The sequence below is a fragment of the Brassica napus genome, chromosome C1 (genome assembly GCF_020379485.1).
Source record: "Brassica napus cultivar Da-Ae chromosome C1, Da-Ae, whole genome shotgun sequence".
Taxonomy (NCBI): domain Eukaryota; kingdom Viridiplantae; phylum Streptophyta; class Magnoliopsida; order Brassicales; family Brassicaceae; genus Brassica; species Brassica napus.
The window spans coordinates 12271825-12288498 of record NC_063444.1 but is presented as its reverse complement, the minus strand read 5'-3'; the positions used below and the strand labels follow the sequence as shown (position 1 = coordinate 12288498).

General features: G+C 33.7%; 3 protein-coding genes and 1 pseudogene across 3 annotated transcripts; 3 read left to right on the top strand and 1 right to left on the bottom strand.

Annotated features, from left to right (window-relative positions):
* Window position 1: 1 nt before the first annotated feature.
* Window positions 2–1438, bottom strand: LOC111198373 (annotated as a pseudogene).
* Window positions 1439–4370: 2932 nt separating this feature from the next.
* LOC106441492 (long chain acyl-CoA synthetase 4) lies at window positions 4371–8858 on the top strand. Its single transcript, NM_001315619.1, has 18 exons — window positions 4371–4603; window positions 4956–5019; window positions 5102–5191; window positions 5286–5342; window positions 5429–5554; window positions 5641–5680; window positions 5765–5859; window positions 5983–6150; window positions 6263–6373; window positions 6451–6538; window positions 6898–6964; window positions 7035–7110; window positions 7220–7337; window positions 7437–7682; window positions 7790–7929; window positions 8041–8223; window positions 8328–8447; window positions 8533–8858. The coding sequence occupies exons 1-18, from the start codon at window positions 4446–4448 to the stop codon at window positions 8587–8589; spliced, it is 2004 nt and encodes a 667-aa protein (NP_001302548.1). The 5' UTR covers window positions 4371–4445; the 3' UTR covers window positions 8590–8858.
* A 624-nt stretch (window positions 8859–9482) lies between these two features.
* LOC106441481 (probable polygalacturonase) lies at window positions 9483–12688 on the top strand. Its single transcript, XM_013883295.3, has 6 exons — window positions 9483–9914; window positions 10869–10989; window positions 11099–11273; window positions 11372–11442; window positions 11780–12259; window positions 12344–12688. Exons 1-6 carry the CDS (start codon window positions 9585–9587, stop codon window positions 12499–12501), a joined length of 1335 nt encoding a protein of 444 aa, XP_013738749.2. The 5' UTR covers window positions 9483–9584; the 3' UTR covers window positions 12502–12688.
* Window positions 12689–12981: 293 nt separating this feature from the next.
* LOC125580123 (subtilisin-like protease SBT2.5) lies at window positions 12982–15284 on the top strand. The gene is made up of 3 exons (XM_048744112.1): window positions 12982–14111; window positions 14254–14401; window positions 14545–15284. Exons 1-3 carry the CDS (start codon window positions 14035–14037, stop codon window positions 14617–14619), a joined length of 300 nt encoding a protein of 99 aa, XP_048600069.1. The 5' UTR covers window positions 12982–14034; the 3' UTR covers window positions 14620–15284.
* Window positions 15285–16674: the final 1390 nt, after the last annotated feature.

Sequence of the window (16674 nt, the reverse complement as noted above, 5' to 3'; positions counted from 1 at the left end):
AAGAGTCTCCATTTATAAAAGATCGAGTGGCTGAAATTTTTGGACTTCAAACCAATATTAAAATGACATAATTAATAGATAAGATTAGATTCTCTCACAAAAGCCAAAAGTCACGGATTGAATATAAACAAAACTATTAAAGTTGAAAAAGACGTACCCATTATTAAAGTAGAACGAGACAAACACATATTATTTAAGTAGAAAAAAACAAACACACAATATTAAAGTAAAAAAACAAACACACATAATTAAAGTAGAAAAATACAGATTATTAAATCATAAAGACTTGACATCAATTAATTTCCAAATAGATCGTGGCTCAACTTCTCCAACAGCTGTTTGTTCTTGTCGTCGAGATGCTCTTTTTCACTTAGCTTCATGAACATCTTCATCTTCTTAGCTTGAGTCTTTTCTTTCATCAATTGGTTTGCCTCCTCTTGTATCTTGGCTATTTTGTCCAATCGTTCCAATTCCTGTTCTTTGAATTGTTTGAATTCATTCCACTTTTCGTTGACCATCTCCAAAGTTACACCGACGTTTTTCTTTTTACCTTTTTTTTTGTTGCGTCTCTCCCCATTGGACGAACACTAGATCCGATAGAGTTAGAGTCACTTGCATCATTTTCGCGGGATCTCTTAGATCCACTACTTGAACCACTGTTTCCTCCTACCTGGCTACCATACCGTGGTTGATCACGGAGAGCATGCCATTCTGACATTAAATTGAAATGTTCATTCTTACCACCTGAATATATTTCATGCGCTTTTGCTAGGACATCATTCTACGACCACCCACTTTGTTGCATACGCGTAGCATTATCGTATGCGCCAACCCATTTGCTCAACTTTTTGCTCATATAGTTGTAATGGTTTCTGCACGAAGCTCCATCTCGTGGAGGATTAAATGAGCAATGCTTATTACAGTACTCAGCAATTTTCCCCCAATATGCTTCACTTTTTTGGTTCCTGCCAACAACACTATCAGTTCCATACTTAATCCAACCACTAATTAACACCAAATTTTGATCAGTGGTCCATTTCGGGCTTTTGCGGCGAGCATGAGTTGAATCTTCTTCATTTTCCTTTCGAGTGCCTTCATTGACAGCGCTCGTGACACCAAGACCTATTTGTGTAGAAAATTCTGGAAATTCGGTTGTTCCAATATTTGGTACAACATCATTACCCATTGAAGCTGAAGAAATAGGAGGCCTTTGAGATAAATTTGGCATCACTGATCCATAATACGGAGGATAGTTTGGAACAGATGATGGCATAACGAAATTTGGTGCAAAACCATAATTTGGTATATTTTGGGGTGTGTTTGAAGGTTGATTTTGAAAATGATAGTTGTTGGAATTTGGATAGTTGAAAAGAAAATTTGACGAATTTTGAGTGTTAAATGGATTATTATTGTGATCTATTTGCAAAAGAAAAAGAGTTTAAACACAACTTTTTTTTAATTGAATGCTAATACAAAAATTATAGTGAAAATTGACGTTTTTTTTTATGTATCCAAATGAAGTGAGACTAGTCTCTTTTTATAGATCATAAAAAATCATGAATTTTCATATATTTTTTATATATAAAAAACGATTACTATAAAATAATTGAGTTTTAATAATTGGAGTAGATAAGAATCTCAAAAGAATTTGATCAACCAATGAAAATATAGGAGCTGATTTAAAGAAGATAAATATTTTTTTTTTCTGTGGAATTGTTGCTTGAATCTCACTTGCTCAACTTTTTCTCCATTCACTTGTCGCCACGTGTCTCTGTGTTCCCACTTTTTTAAAATTCAACTGAATGTAATCCACGTAACAATTTTGTTTCATTCAACTAGTCTATTGCAGGCATTAAACTGTTGAATCTAAAATTCAACTAGCCCATTGCAATTAGTCTAACGCTACTGTCCATAATAATAAATTCACTAGGATAACCCGCGCCTTGCGCGGGATTAAGTTATTATTTTTATTATATTTTGGAGAATGAAACAATAGTTTGGCTTCATTTGGATTACGGGTGTTCAACTCGGATATCGGGTTAGTTTCGGTTCGGTTCGGTTTTTTTCGGTATTTGGTTAGTAAAATATAACTACTATTTTAAATCAATATTTACTTTGACTTTAGTCTTTCACATACTTTTGAAAGATTTCAACTGGACGACTAAATTGATCAGCCAATCTTGTTGCTTTAAATCATTAGTGTTTATATATAGATATTATTTAGTTTGAATATTTATTAAATAAAAATTCATATGCGTTATATTTTATGATCATTTGTAACTTATTATAACAAAAAAATAATCTATTGATCACAAAATTTTCAGAGTGGGAATATTCAAATTTCTAATAATATATAGACATTTTGAAAAATTCAAATATAACATATAAGAAAAAATATAAATGTTTTTATTATATATTTAATGTGATTTTTTAATGTCTTTCAATAATATAAAATTAAAAAAAAAGAACTAAGACACAAAAATTGTTATCAAATATTTATTATTCATAATAATTAATTTTCATATATACGTTAATCATATTAGGTAATTTCGTAGCTTCTAATTAAGGAAAGTGCAAAAAAAATTTTGGTAGATTATTTATCAATTAGATAGTTAGTTTAATAAAAAATATAATGTAAGTCAAGATGGACCAACCTATTTTTCTAAGAATAGTATATTTTATATACTCATTTATTAAATGAGAATTTATAATCATACAGTTCTATGATCATTCATATCATTTTATAACTGAATATTTAAATAATCGATAACAAAAATTTCAATGTGAAATCTTTAATAAGTTTATAATTTATAAATGTTTTTGAAAATTCATTGAAAGTTTTAATATTAAAATATTTATGTAATCTTATGGTATATAGTATAATCTCTATATATATATAAATATATATGTTTTATTATTAAATGATATTTTTTACTCATATGGTTTTAAAATAATGTGTATCTTCTTATAATATTAAATAAAAGTTCATATTAATACAATTTTATGATCATTTGTAACTTATTATGACAAAAAAAATAATCTATTGATCACAAAATTTTCAGAGTGGGGATATTCAAATTTCTAATAATTTATAGACGTTTTGAAAAATTCATAATATAACATATAAGAAAAATTATAAATGTTTTTATTATATATTTAATGTGATTTTTAAATATATTTTAATAATATAAAATTAAAAAAAGAACTAAGATACAAAAATTGTTATCAAATATTTATTATTCATTATAATTAATTTTCACATATACGTTAATCATATTAGGTAATTTCGTAGCTTTTATTTAAGGAAAGTGCAAAATATTTTTTGGTACGTTATTTATCAATTCGATAGTTAGTTTAATAAAAAGTGTAATATAAGTTAAGATGAACCAACCTATTTTTCTAGGAATAATATATTTTGTATAGTTATTTATTAAATAAGAATTTATAATCATACAGTTCTATGATCGTTCATATCGTTTTATAACAAAATATTTAAATCATCGATAACAAAATTTTCAATCTGAAATCTTTAATAAATTTATAATTTATAAATGTTCTTGAAAATTCATTGAAAGTTTTAATATTAAAATATTTATGTAATCTTATGGTATATAGTGTTTAATATATATATATATATATATATATATTTATTTATTTTATTATTAAATGATATTTTTTACTCATATGGTTTTAAAATCATGTGTATCTTCTTATAATAAAAATGTTAAACCAATTGATCATTAATTTTTAACATAATAATTTTAATAGTTTTAGTCATTTATTGTCGTTTTTAAAAATTCAAAATATAACATATACGAAAAAATCTAAATTTTATTTTTATAGCTAATTTGATTGTTTAATTTATTTTAATAATATAAAATTAAACAAAAAATGATGGAGGAGATATACATTGTTATCAAATCTTTATTATTAAACTCATTAATTGTCATATATATATTAGTCATTTATGGTAATTCCGTAGGTTTTATTTAAGGAAAGAAAATATCATATCATATCATTATATCATATAGTTTGACCAACTTATGTATCTAACAACATATAAAAATCGAATGTGGACCTACTTATTTTTCAATTGAATGTAATTGACTACCTAATTGAGTGCCACCTATGCATTGGAGCCTCTTTTAATTAATACAAAATTGAGGTTACATCTTTTCAAATGTTATCGATTAATATATAAGGGATATGGACGGCACCATCTCCGTAATGGGCTAAATATGAAGAGACGTAGCCCATTAAGAGTTTGACTAAAGGATTTGTTGGTCAGTGAGCAGCAACCAATCAAAATCGCAGTAGGTCTTTAATATTATTATAACTCCGATCTTCAAAGCCGCGTGCGTGGTCCCTACATCCATTCAACTCTCTCGATTACATATAGCAGAGAGAAAGTTGTGGTTCTAGAGAGAGAAAGCGAGAGAGAGATCATGACGCAGCAGCTAGAGAAATTCATCTTCCAAGTCGAGGAAGGGAGAGAAGGTAGCGATGGAAGACCATCCGTTGGACCTGTGTACCGCAGTGTCTTCGCCAAGGACGGGTTCCCGGAGCCGATCGAAGGAATGGATAGTTGCTGGGATGTTTTCCGGTGAGATTCTCGCTCCGATCGGTGTTTGTTTTGCATGAGTCTAGTGTTTTCCGGCGAATCGTGGTTGAGATAGTCGTTGACTGTTGACTGATCGTGGAAACTGATCTGACTTGGACTTTTTTTTTTCTTCTTTTGAAATATTCTCAAGTAGTAAGAACAATAGAGTTTTAGTTGCTAGATACTGTTGAAATGGCCTAGGATTACTAGATCTATTGTTTAGTATTGCACTTGCTCCCTCGTCGTGGTCGATCTCTAATCGATGGAAATTGATTTTTTTTTCTTTTTGATGTAGACTTGCATGCATTTGATTTAGTGATATTTGTTTGGTTGACATGATCCTTATTGTTTGCAGCATGTCTGTTGAGAAGTATCCAAACAATCCGATGCTTGGCCGCCGTGAGATTGTAGACGGGAAGGTGTTGTCTACTTTTTTTTTTTGTATTTTAAGTTTTTTTTTTGTATAGATGTATTCACTTGTGTGTGTTTAATTGTGCTTAGCCGGGGAAGTATGTATGGCAAACGTACCAAGAAGTCTACGACATTGTTATAAAGCTGGGAAACTCTCTCCGAAGTTGTGGAGTTGAGGAGGTTAAGATCCTAATCTCAACCTTTTCCTTTGGATGTGATTTTTTTTTGTTCGTTACTTAAAAATCTTGTGTTTGCTGATTTTGTGGGAGTTTAGCAAGCGAAATGTGGTATCTATGGTGCTAATTCTCCCGAGTGGATCATAAGCATGGAGGTTGTAATCTTGTTGCTGGATCATTATACTATCAATCGATTTTATTTTTTTTCTGTTAGAGGATTGACTGTGTAGTTTTGTTGCAGGCATGTAATGCACATGGACTCTATTGTGTCCCTCTGTATGATACACTAGGCGCTGGTGCTGTGGAGTTCATTATTACCCATTCTGAGGTTTCAATTGTCTTTGTGGAGGAGAAGAAGATCTCTGAGGTACAGTAAGAATATATCTTTATTGTTTAGATTTATTATCTTTTTGTTTCTCATCACTTTTTTTTCTTTTTTCTTTTGACTTTTAGTTATTTAAGACATGCCCAAAGGCCACAGAGTACATGAAGAGTGAGTTATTCTTATTTGTGTTTCTTCCCTTTTCGCTTTTAACATTTGTTGCTAATGATCAGTTGTGCTTGGTTATAAATACAGCCGTTGTGAGCTTCGGTGGTGTCACACGTGAACAAAAAGAAGCAGCTGAAACTTTTGGGTTGGTCATATATGCTTGGGATGAGTTTTTGAAGCTGGTATGAGACTTGTCGTTTTCTTTTTCTGAAACATACTGATTCTGTTATAATTCTTTCCGGTGGTGAGTGATCCAACAACTATGCTTACCATTTTTAACTTTTCACTGCGAATATTTCTTCCAGGGCGAAGGAAAGCAATTTGATCTTCCAATCAAAAAGAAGAGTGACATTTGCACGATCATGTATACTAGTGGAACCACTGGTGATCCAAAGGGAGTGATGATATCTAACGAAAGCATTGTTACCCTTATCGCTGGAGTGATCCGTCTACTGAAAAGCGCTAACGAAGCCGTGAGTTTCCTTCTTGCTTCCATGATTGACGATGACGCTAAAAGCTTCTAGTTTCCCTGGTCGCTTGGCTCTGGTTTTAATCGATTTTCTTTTTGGCTGTGCAAATCAACAGTTGACTGTGAAAGATGTGTACCTTTCTTACCTTCCTCTCGCCCACATCTTTGACCGAGTTATCGAGGAGTGTTTTATCCAACATGGTGCTGCAATTGGCTTCTGGCGTGGGGTCAGTACAACTTAAAGCTTATTATGTAAACCAGTTTTGAAAACTTTACGTTAACCTTCTATGGGTTATCTCCACAGGATGTCAAGCTGTTGATAGAAGACCTTGGCGAGCTTAAACCAACTATTTTTTGCGCTGTACCTCGTGTGCTAGATAGAGTTTACTCAGGTAAGACGTTTGAAATGCCTCATGCCTATTTATACTCAATTCCTCACTTCATTGAGTTGTGCTCTAGTATCATTTGCTTATCTCAAACAACTACATTTGTACCACCTAACACTCTTGCATGAAAGTATTACGAGTTGTGATGAGATATATCGAATGTGAATACTATAATTAATTCGACAAGAATACTAGTGATAAGCTTTTCAGTCTTTCTTCTTTGGTGGCTGTCTTATTTTTTATCATTATGTACAACTTAATTTTTCTTCGAGACATTAATTGGATTTCACATAATTGATTTACATAGTTTCTTCTCTTTGATAACTTTTCCGTGTTTTAATACGTCGACCTATTATATTCAACAGGTCTTCAGCAGAAGCTTGCTGCTGGTGGATTCTTCAAAAAGTTTATGTTTGATTCTGCATTTTCCTTGTAAGTCAGACGTAACTTTGCTTATCTGTTCTCTAAGCTATTAAATCTAACATATTCAAAACATCATCAGTAAATATGGACATATGAAGAAAGGACAGTCTCATGTAGAGGCCTCTCCATTATGTGACAAACTTGTATTCAGCAAGGTAGTAAAGTTTTATATTAAACTAAACTCATTAGAAAACCATCTAGAGAAACAGTCACTCTTTGTTATGAAACTTTATAGCAAATTTATCCCATTGTTTTCTCACTTAGGTTAAACAAGGGCTCGGAGGCAACGTGAGGATCATTCTATCGGGAGCTGCTCCTCTCGCTAGTCACGTAGAGTCATTTCTAAGAGTGGTGGCTTGCTGTCATGTTCTCCAAGGATACGGTACCCATTCCTAAAATTGAGTGTTAAAGTATATTTGATTCCATATTAACAGAGAATGTGATTTGACTGCTTTCCTGTTGTATGATTGTTCTTATGTAGGTCTAACCGAGAGCTGTGCTGGGACTTTTGTCTCGCTGCCGGACCGACTGGACATGCTCGGGACAGTTGGACCACCAGTGCCAAACGTGGATATACGCCTTGAATCTGTACCCGAGATGGAATATGATGCTCTTGCAAGTACTCCACGTGGTGAAATCTGCATTCGGGGAAAGACCCTTTTCTCTGGATACTACAAACGTGAAGACCTCTCAAAAGAGGTTCTTATTGATGGATGGCTGCACACAGGTATATCTTTTCCTTTACCTCTATTCAAATAATGAAGAAGAAGAAAATCATCATCGAGTTATAAGAAGCTATTTATAATATCAATTTTTGTAATCCGGTGACATCAGGTGATGTTGGGGAATGGCAACCAAATGGAAGCATGAAGATAATCGACAGGAAGAAGAATATCTTTAAACTCTCACAAGGAGAGTATGTTGCGGTCGAGAACTTGGAAAACATCTATGGTGAAGTACAAGCGGTTGATTCCGTAAGTATAGCTACCGAGTTGTTGTAAGAATATAGAAAATATCTCACTTGGGGTTTGGGAAAGATTCTCATCTGCTAATAATCACACAATCTTTCCATCAAAACTTATTAGGTGTGGGTGTACGGGAACAGCTTTGAATCCTTCCTAATCGCAGTCGCCAATCCAAACCAGCATATCCTTGAGAAATGGGCTGCAGAAAACGGTGTGAGCGGTGACTACAACGCTCTCTGTCAAAACGCAAAGGCAAAGGAATTCATCCTCGGAGAACTTGTGAAAATGGGCAAAGAGAAAAAGGTTATCCTTTCTCTAATACTATTTTGATCCGAGTTATGGATTCATGACTCTTTGTATCTCTTTTTTTTTTAATTTATTGTAAGTTGTTGTGTTGGATATTGCAGATGAAGGGGTTCGAGATCATTAAGGCGGTTCATCTAGACCCAGTGCCGTTTGACATGGAACGCGATCTTCTTACTCCCACTTACAAAAAGAAGAGGCCTCAATTGCTGAAACACTACCAGGTAAACCAACCTATAATGCGATATAAGCGGTATTACAATCTAATGAAGTTAAGTGTTTAACACAAGTCTCTTGCCCATTTGACAGTGTGTGATCGATGAAATGTACAAGACCACAAATGAGAGCTTAGCTTCCAGAAAGTAAATCCCTCCTCAAATATAACTCTCGGTGTCTTTTGCTTTTTCTTTGGGTCTCTCACTGTGCACGACGAAAACTTTGTCACTAGGCTCTTCTTATATCATGTGTAAAATATTTGGATATTACATAGCATCAGATCAGAGCTGCTACACTTCGTCTTCTTTTGCTTTTTCTCTTTTCAAATCTACCTTATCTGTTGAATTACTAAGTTTAAATGTTAATCCTTTCAAACTCTTGAGCTTAAAATATCCCATCTGGTTGTGGGTTTATATGGAGTTAAAGTGTTAGACCATTGGGTTTGCTGAGTTTTTTTTACTACGTTTAATTGATTCTCCTTCTGGACGCGCGTCTAAGGCGAATTTTGTAGGGCAGGCAGACAAATCTTCCCTATTTTACTTCATCCTCTGATCTGTATCCACGAGTTTTAACATACTTTGAGCTCGGCTTAATCACATCTCTTTCTCTATCAACAACTGTCATCAAAAAGCTTGTTGGTCAAAAGGCACCTATGAAACTCCTGGAAACAGCAGCAGAAGTCCAGAGAGCAATTCACATATAAAAAATTTCAGTACAACAACATGAGTGAAGTGCCTGGAGAGAGATCAAGTTGTAATCAGTTACAGGTAAGCCGCCAAATGTAGAAGAGACAAGTTTCTGAGTGAAGCAAGAAGAGAGATTCTAGCTTCCTTAACGACCGTCTGTGACATCCACATCTTCTCCAGATTCACAAAGAGGTGGTATAAATAATGCTAGCGAATTACCCATTTTCACCGAAGATTCCTATTGGGCCGCTAGTTTACACGATATATGGCCCACTGAGACACGTGCAATTCTTTCCGCTAAACGTTATCTCTTACGCACAAACTTTCACACACGTTATTCACTGCGCGCTTTATTGCTCATTAAATAAATGTAACAACTAAAGGTAAGAAAGACAGACATCTAATCTATTCTGCAAATTTTCTCTCAAGCTAAAACTCTACTCATCTCTTTCATCGATAATGTGGCGGTTCTCCGTTTTGATTCTCCTCTTCTCACACCTAGCCGTCTCTTCCTCGTCCTTGGGTGATTCGGAGGCAACATGCTCCGGTATAGTCTCGTTACCGAACCGGAACGATAGGATCTCGATAACAGACTTTGGTGGCGTGGGAGACGGCAGGACGGTGAACACTAAGGCGTTTAGGGAGGCTATATATAGGATACAGCACCTGAAGAGGAGAGGAGGCACGCTTCTGTATATACCTCCCGGAGTGTTTCTCACGGAGAGCTTCAATCTCACCAGCCATATGACTCTCTTCTTGGCTAAAGGCGCTGTACTCAAAGCTGTTCAGGTAATAACATTTCAACTCTTGCATTCTTGAATTGAGTTCGATAATATAGACACTCAGTACTAGTTTGATCAGCTGCTATAAAGTATTCCAAAGTTAGGAAGTATTTTTTTCTTTCCTCTTGACCGCTTGCTTGGATCTGAATTCTAAAAGTGTAAATAAGAATTCATATATCTAATAAAGTTGTTTGTGATAGTTATTATTGAAAGAAACAAGAAGATGTGGAGAACCATGCACGTATATTAATTAATAGCTAGTTTGGGATATGGGAGAGTGGTTTTGGTAGGTCCGAGCATCATGGGACCGTCGGGGCTAAAACGTTATTGTATGCATATTGCAAGTGGGCAGAGTAGTACTTTTATGTCTAGGTTTCAATAGCTGACCCCAGAGATAGCTGGCAGTTTTTGTCGTAGTCAAAATGTTGGTAATATTGTATACTCTATTAGTGTATACTTATCATATATTATAAAATAAATCTGAGGGATAAAAGTAAACAAATGTTGGTTAGAGTGTTTTTAACGTTATAGGAGTGTGGACAGCTTTGGTTTTCAACGTCGTCTAGTGGGAGTTTCACATCAACTCCGAGTAGGATGCTGCCATATATGTCAAACCTCGCATTCAGTTTTTATAATTATATTCTCTGCTTGGTTTTGTCTTCAAGTGTGTGAAAACAAGAAAAACTAGTACTTGTCATTGAACTATATCTTAATGTGTGTCAGTCAGTGTGTGTGTCTTATGACCGATTTTGAGCTTGTGCGTATTCTTTTAGTCACGGCCATTTCGTTTGGCCTGAGACATAATCAGGACAACGCAACTTCAACCCTACTTTATTCTGACTCGGATATTACATATTTATAAAAATAGTGGGTGATCGCTAATATAAGTTTAAAAGAATTGCATAATGTGACTCTCAGTGAATTGTTTTGTGACCTTTTGGTATGTGTGTATTAACTTCAGGATACATGGAACTGGCCACTGATTGATCCTTTGCCATCTTATGGAAGAGGGAGGGAGTTACCAGGGGCACGTTATATGAGTTTTATTCATGGTGATGGCCTTCGTGATGTAGTCATCACTGGTGAGTTTGTGCCCTCTTATATTTACATTTATTTATATATATATATAATACACACCTGAGTAGTGTAACACTTTTTGACATTACATTGCAAAACTCTATATATCCACAGGAGAAAACGGGACAATAGACGGTCAAGGAGAAGTGTGGTGGAACATGTGGCGCAGTAGAACCCTAAAGTTCACTAGACCGAATCTAATCGAGCTCAAAAACTCCAAGGAGATCATTATCTCCAATGTTGTTTTCCAGAACTCACCCTTCTGGAACATTCATCCTGTGTATTGCAGGTATACTTAGCTACTTTGTACTACCTAGTCTGCCTTTCAAATTTCCCAAGCATATACATATTGTATTGACTCTGTTCCTCGTTTTTAATCTGTGGCAGTGACGTTGTCATCCATCACGTTACCATCTTAGCTCCACAAGATTCACCCAACACTGATGGAATCGATCCAGGTTTTGTATAACCCTAAACTTTCACTGTCAATCAACAATAGACTACTCTGATTGGTTGATGAAACATGTTTTTGTGTGCATAGTAGCTATTCCGTGATAATACAATGTGCTCTAGAACATATCCAAATGAAACATTCTCTCTTTGACCCTCAACATTTTTTAGAGATTATATACATAGACATATGCTACCAAATTATAATTTTATTAAAATTTTAAATAAATGTCTACGGCCTCCAAAATCTTAAGGTGGCCTAGTTCACCTCGGTGATTTTACATTCGAATTTGTAATGGCAAAACTCTTGTCTGAATCAGAGATGTTTTTAAATTTTGTTGATAGATTCCAGCTCCAACGTCTGCATAGAAGACTCCTACATCTCAACAGGAGACGACCTTGTTGCAATAAAAAGCGGTTGGGACGAGTACGGAATCGCTTTTGGCCGTCCAAGCTCAAACATAACGATCCGCCGCATCACAGGATCGACCCCTTTCGCAGGTATCGCAATAGGAAGCGAAACATCAGGAGGGATCAAGAACATTGTAGCAGAACACATCAGTCTATCCAACATGGGCGTTGGAGTCAACATCAAGACAAACATTGGTCGCGGAGGATACATTAAAAACATTAAAATCTCCAACGTTTATGTCGAAAACGCTAGGTACGGGATCAAGATCGCGGGAGATACTGGAGATCACCCTGACGCTTATTATAACCCAAACGCTCTCCCAGTCGTTAAGGGAATACGTATCAATAACGTTTGGGGAGTTAACGTTCGAAACGCTGGATCCATTCAAGGCCTTAAGGATTCACCTTTCACAGGTAAAGTTGTATATGGTTTTTAGCGTTTGCCATATCGATCATATCTTTGATTCTTGAATGACGTCAACAAACATAAATGTACAGGGATATGTTTGAGTGAGATTAACATACATGGAAGCTTGAATACGTACCGGACGTGGAAGTGTTCCGATGTTATTGGAACTTCGCTGAAGGTCAGTCCTTGGCCTTGTTCGGAGCTGAGAACTACTGGTGGATCTTATTCGTGTTCTTCCACTTTCTGAAAACTTCTGAGCAAAGTGCTCTCCTCCTCGATTCGTTTATTTAAACATAATTTATCACGAATTTGCAGTTCCTCTACATTAATCTATTTATATGTTTGTATTTCTGAAAATTTCAAGTTATAAAATTTAATTATATAATGGATACAAATAAAAATAAAAAGCTGGATGAGTGATTAAGTTTTGAGCATCTCCAAAAATGTTCTATTTTGAAGTTTGCAAAATTCTATATTTGAAAATATATTTGAAGTTTCAAGCTGTTCTTCTCCGAAAGCAAAACTTTAAACTTAATTTCATTTTTTTTGGTATTTTACACTATAATCCTATATTTATCATAATTAATGTAAATCCATAAAAATTTATAAATAACTAGTATATATATTACAGCAACATTAATTAATAAAATTTTACACTAAAATATAGAATTCTAATTCGAAATATATAATTAAATATTAAACTACTAACAAAATATTACATTATTCTATAAAATTATTTTCGTAATGCTCTATCTTCGATTACACAAAAAAAATTTGGACAATATTTTGAAGATTTTGGAGGTTCTGAAGTAAATTTACCAGACTGCTATAGTGTTGTTGTAATACTTAAATTTGTGCAATAATTATCTTTGTGTATCTTTTAAATTTTTGTATTAAGATTCTTTTGTAATATTTTTGTTGTCTAATTTTAATTTTAAAATATTATAAATTTTATTTTAAAATTTTTATTTAACTTTATGTGTACAACTTAAATTTATAAAAATAATTATTTATGAGATAAAAATTTAAGGAATAAAAAGGAAAACGAGAAAATACTTGAGAATCATAAATGTAATGTATAATTAATTGTAAGGAACAAAATGCAAATAAAAAGTGAAACTTAAATATGAAGTACTATTCAAAACTTCAAATTTGAAATTTTAGAATTATTATTTTTAAAGCAAAATCTTTTTTATTTGAAGTTATAAAATTATTTCGGAGATGCTCTTGTAGAGTACGTCGCTAAAAATTTCTTAATAACCTGTAAAATAAGATTTGTAAGTGTATGATTCATAATATACTCCGGAGTTTATAGTCTAGTTGTTTATATTACTAAAGTTGTTGACACGTTGTATTGTTAATTGAATTCAGTTTCGATAAAATGTATAGACAAATAAAATGTTAAAAACTATGATTAACAAATCTTATAGTTACTACTGATGTTCATTGTCTTTAGTTTACTTCCGTGAAACCTTCTTGGTCAATGATTGAAAAATGGCATTGTGTGGAAAAGAAAAACAAAGCCAGTCTCGAATAACTAGAACGCATCTTATTCCTTTTGTCCATTGACTAGATTTATATGATTTGAATATGCTTGATTGGTAGATTAAGTCAAACTAGTTTTGTTTTACATACGTCAAACTAATTAGAATATATATATTACAATACTTTAGTTCATAATTAAAAATTACCATATTGATCAACTTTCCCGGCCCCCATAAATTGGCAGTGAAACGAACCAAAATCAGTCACTCGAAAGATTTGCAATAAGAAAACAGAAATGGAAAGTTCGAGCACAGAACTCTATTATGTATTTTTGAAAAGAGACCCTGAGTATGAGCGTCTTAAAGAAATCCGGTAATAATATAGATATATAACCCGTTATAATTATACATGTTTAGTGGTTTTTTGTGTGTGTATTAGTACACGTAATTATGTGTAGGTTAACTATGTTCATACAGAGTCGAGGAGATTCTTGATAAATTGAATGTTTATGTAGGACAAAGAAAGGTGAAGAAGAGTTGGACAGGTACCTAGAAAAGAGACATGAGGAGATTCTTGAAAGTAACCTTGAGCCTGGCTCTTATAAGAGGACCGTTTCTCTTGTCGTTGTTCACGGTTTTGGTGTTGAGATCACCAAGCACCAGGTAATCGGTAATCCATACATGGCATATGCATACATATCCCATGTATATGAAGGTGGTTCTTTTGCATTTGTACATATTTGTTCCGTCGATTGTTTATAGTTTGATGTTGTTTATTTTATTGTGTTGTACTATTTATTTATCAGGCCCAAGTGCTAAGATCAGCCGATGGGGTTTATACGGTGGAAAAGAACGAAGAAATTAAACTTGTGTCGAGTTAAGAAATAAGAAAAGAGAAGGAAATGTCATTTCTAAATTCTTTCTAGAAGAATGAATTAATGTTGACAATTATGATAAAAACAATAATGATAGTAATCTCTTAAATATATTATGAAACTTCAGACTTTGAATCATGATAATTGATTGGTGAGAAAAGGTTATATAGTCGTATTAATCGATGCAAATGAAATGTCAAATCATATAATTACGATCTGCAAGGTATGTGGTCAAACTTTCATTTTCGTACTTCAAGTATTTGCATCTTTTGTTTTGGGCCAGTAAATTAGACATGGGCTTCAATCATAGCCATGCTGATCCGATCCGATCCTCACGGGAGCCCACATGAAACTTCATTTTCTTGTCCCACGCACGGTCGCATCAACGTGGAAGACAAGCGTATTACGTTCACTTGATTAGTATTATAGTATAGCCCATAGATTACATAAGAGGAGAATATATATGTACATTAACAAAAAAATTCAGAATCATGTTTTCTCATAGAATAAGTATTATATGGATGGAAAGATTGATACTTCAGTTTTCTTCCCCGTCTAAACCCTTTTAAAATATAAAGATTGAAGGTTATGCATTGCTAAAAATGTGTAGTATCTCCAAATTAAACTCTGAATTTGCGTTGGAAAAACAGCATTATTATATATTTATTTCAAGTGTGAAAGTGTCGCATTGATATTTGACTATGCCTAAACGAATCGCAAGCCGCGTGATGTCTTTTCTATACATGATTTTTTCTGTTATGTTCGGCTTTTTCCTGCTTTATTTCTCTTTTTGAACGAGTCCAGTTCACAAGTTGGCTACTATTTTTTTGGCGTAACAATAATTAACTCTCAAGTACACTGTAATAAATTATTTAATTCTTCTAGAAATATAAATTAAATATTGATGCCTACGCCTGGGACTTATTATCTAAGATCCGGATTCGATCCGAAATTCGCTCCGGATCTGCTCCGAAAATAGGATATCCAGGGTGTCCGGATCTGAATCCGGATAGTAAAATCTTCGATCTGTCCAATCCAAATCCAGATATCTTAATTTATAGGTCCGGATATCCGGATCCGGATCCGTATTTCTAAAACACATTAAATTTTAAAATTTCATTAATATTTATATTTGATATATTAATATTTATACATGAATTAATATTATAATATTATATTTTAGGTTTTACAATATTATAGACATATATACATATATATATATATATATATATATATATTTTTAATTATTTTACGGATCCAGATCCGGATATCCGCGGATAATGGAATATCGTGACGGATATCCGAAATCCGGATATCCGGAAACCACGAATCCGGATCCGGATCCGGATATTAAATTCACGGATCCGACAGATCTGAATCCGGATCCGGGTACCCTGAATTTCCCGGATATCCGGATCCGTGCCAGGTCTGATGCCTGGCGTTGAGAGTTGAGAGTCCTGAGACACATCCACGTACACAAAAAGATATTGCTACGTTTGATTGGAAATAAATGCGATGGTTAATGCCGTAAAGTTTAGCAAAGCAGATTTTTAACAAGACTACAATGTACTCCCTTTTTGCAGTATACTAGTATGGATTATTATGAAGCAGACGCACTATAAAGTTAGGATGTCAAATTTAAACACTTGTGTTTTGTGAGCTGATTCATTTTTACTCAAATTGGATGATTTATAGTTATGTTTTGAATTTATTTGACAAATGAATTGGTACTCAGTTCGTATGCGCTAGAGCCTATATAAGCTGCTTCGTAAAAAAAAAAAATCATATTATTTTGTTAGAAATTTATATGCATCAGTTAATAGCAAACTTACTTTTCTTTCTTTTTTGATCAAACAGCAAGCTAACTTTTCTTTCAAAAAGAATAGCAAACTAACTGTAGAATTTAAATCGATATAGTGAATAGATGAGCTGAAGTAGCTGAGTAGAAGAAAATGAGAAGTAGTACTGTCTATTGTCTAGAAGATCAGAACGAATAACGATGATAAATGACGCAAGGAGAGTGACGCCATTAACAGTCATTTCAAGTGTTAAAAGAGTAGG

Excerpts from the sequence above, each read along its gene's own strand:
- LOC106441492 (NM_001315619.1), top strand. The coding sequence starts at position 4,446 with ATGACGCAGCAGCTAGAGAAATTCATCTTCCAAGTCGAGGAAGGGAGA. Across the intron at positions 7,111-7,219 it reads ACAAACTTGTATTCAGCAAG|GTTAAACAAGGGCTCGGAGG; the intron begins GTAGTAAAGTTT and ends TTTCTCACTTAG. Across the intron at positions 7,338-7,436 it reads TCATGTTCTCCAAGGATACG|GTCTAACCGAGAGCTGTGCT; the intron begins GTACCCATTCCT and ends GTTCTTATGTAG.
- LOC106441481 (XM_013883295.3), top strand. The coding sequence starts at position 9,585 with ATGTGGCGGTTCTCCGTTTTGATTCTCCTCTTCTCACACCTAGCCGTC. Across the intron at positions 11,443-11,779 it reads CACTGATGGAATCGATCCAG|ATTCCAGCTCCAACGTCTGC; the intron begins GTTTTGTATAAC and ends TTTTGTTGATAG. Across the intron at positions 12,260-12,343 it reads TAAGGATTCACCTTTCACAG|GGATATGTTTGAGTGAGATT; the intron begins GTAAAGTTGTAT and ends ATAAATGTACAG.
- LOC125580123 (XM_048744112.1), top strand. The coding sequence starts at position 14,035 with ATGGAAAGTTCGAGCACAGAACTCTATTATGTATTTTTGAAAAGAGAC. Across the intron at positions 14,112-14,253 it reads GAGCGTCTTAAAGAAATCCG|GACAAAGAAAGGTGAAGAAG; the intron begins GTAATAATATAG and ends ATGTTTATGTAG. Across the intron at positions 14,402-14,544 it reads TTGAGATCACCAAGCACCAG|GCCCAAGTGCTAAGATCAGC; the intron begins GTAATCGGTAAT and ends TTTATTTATCAG.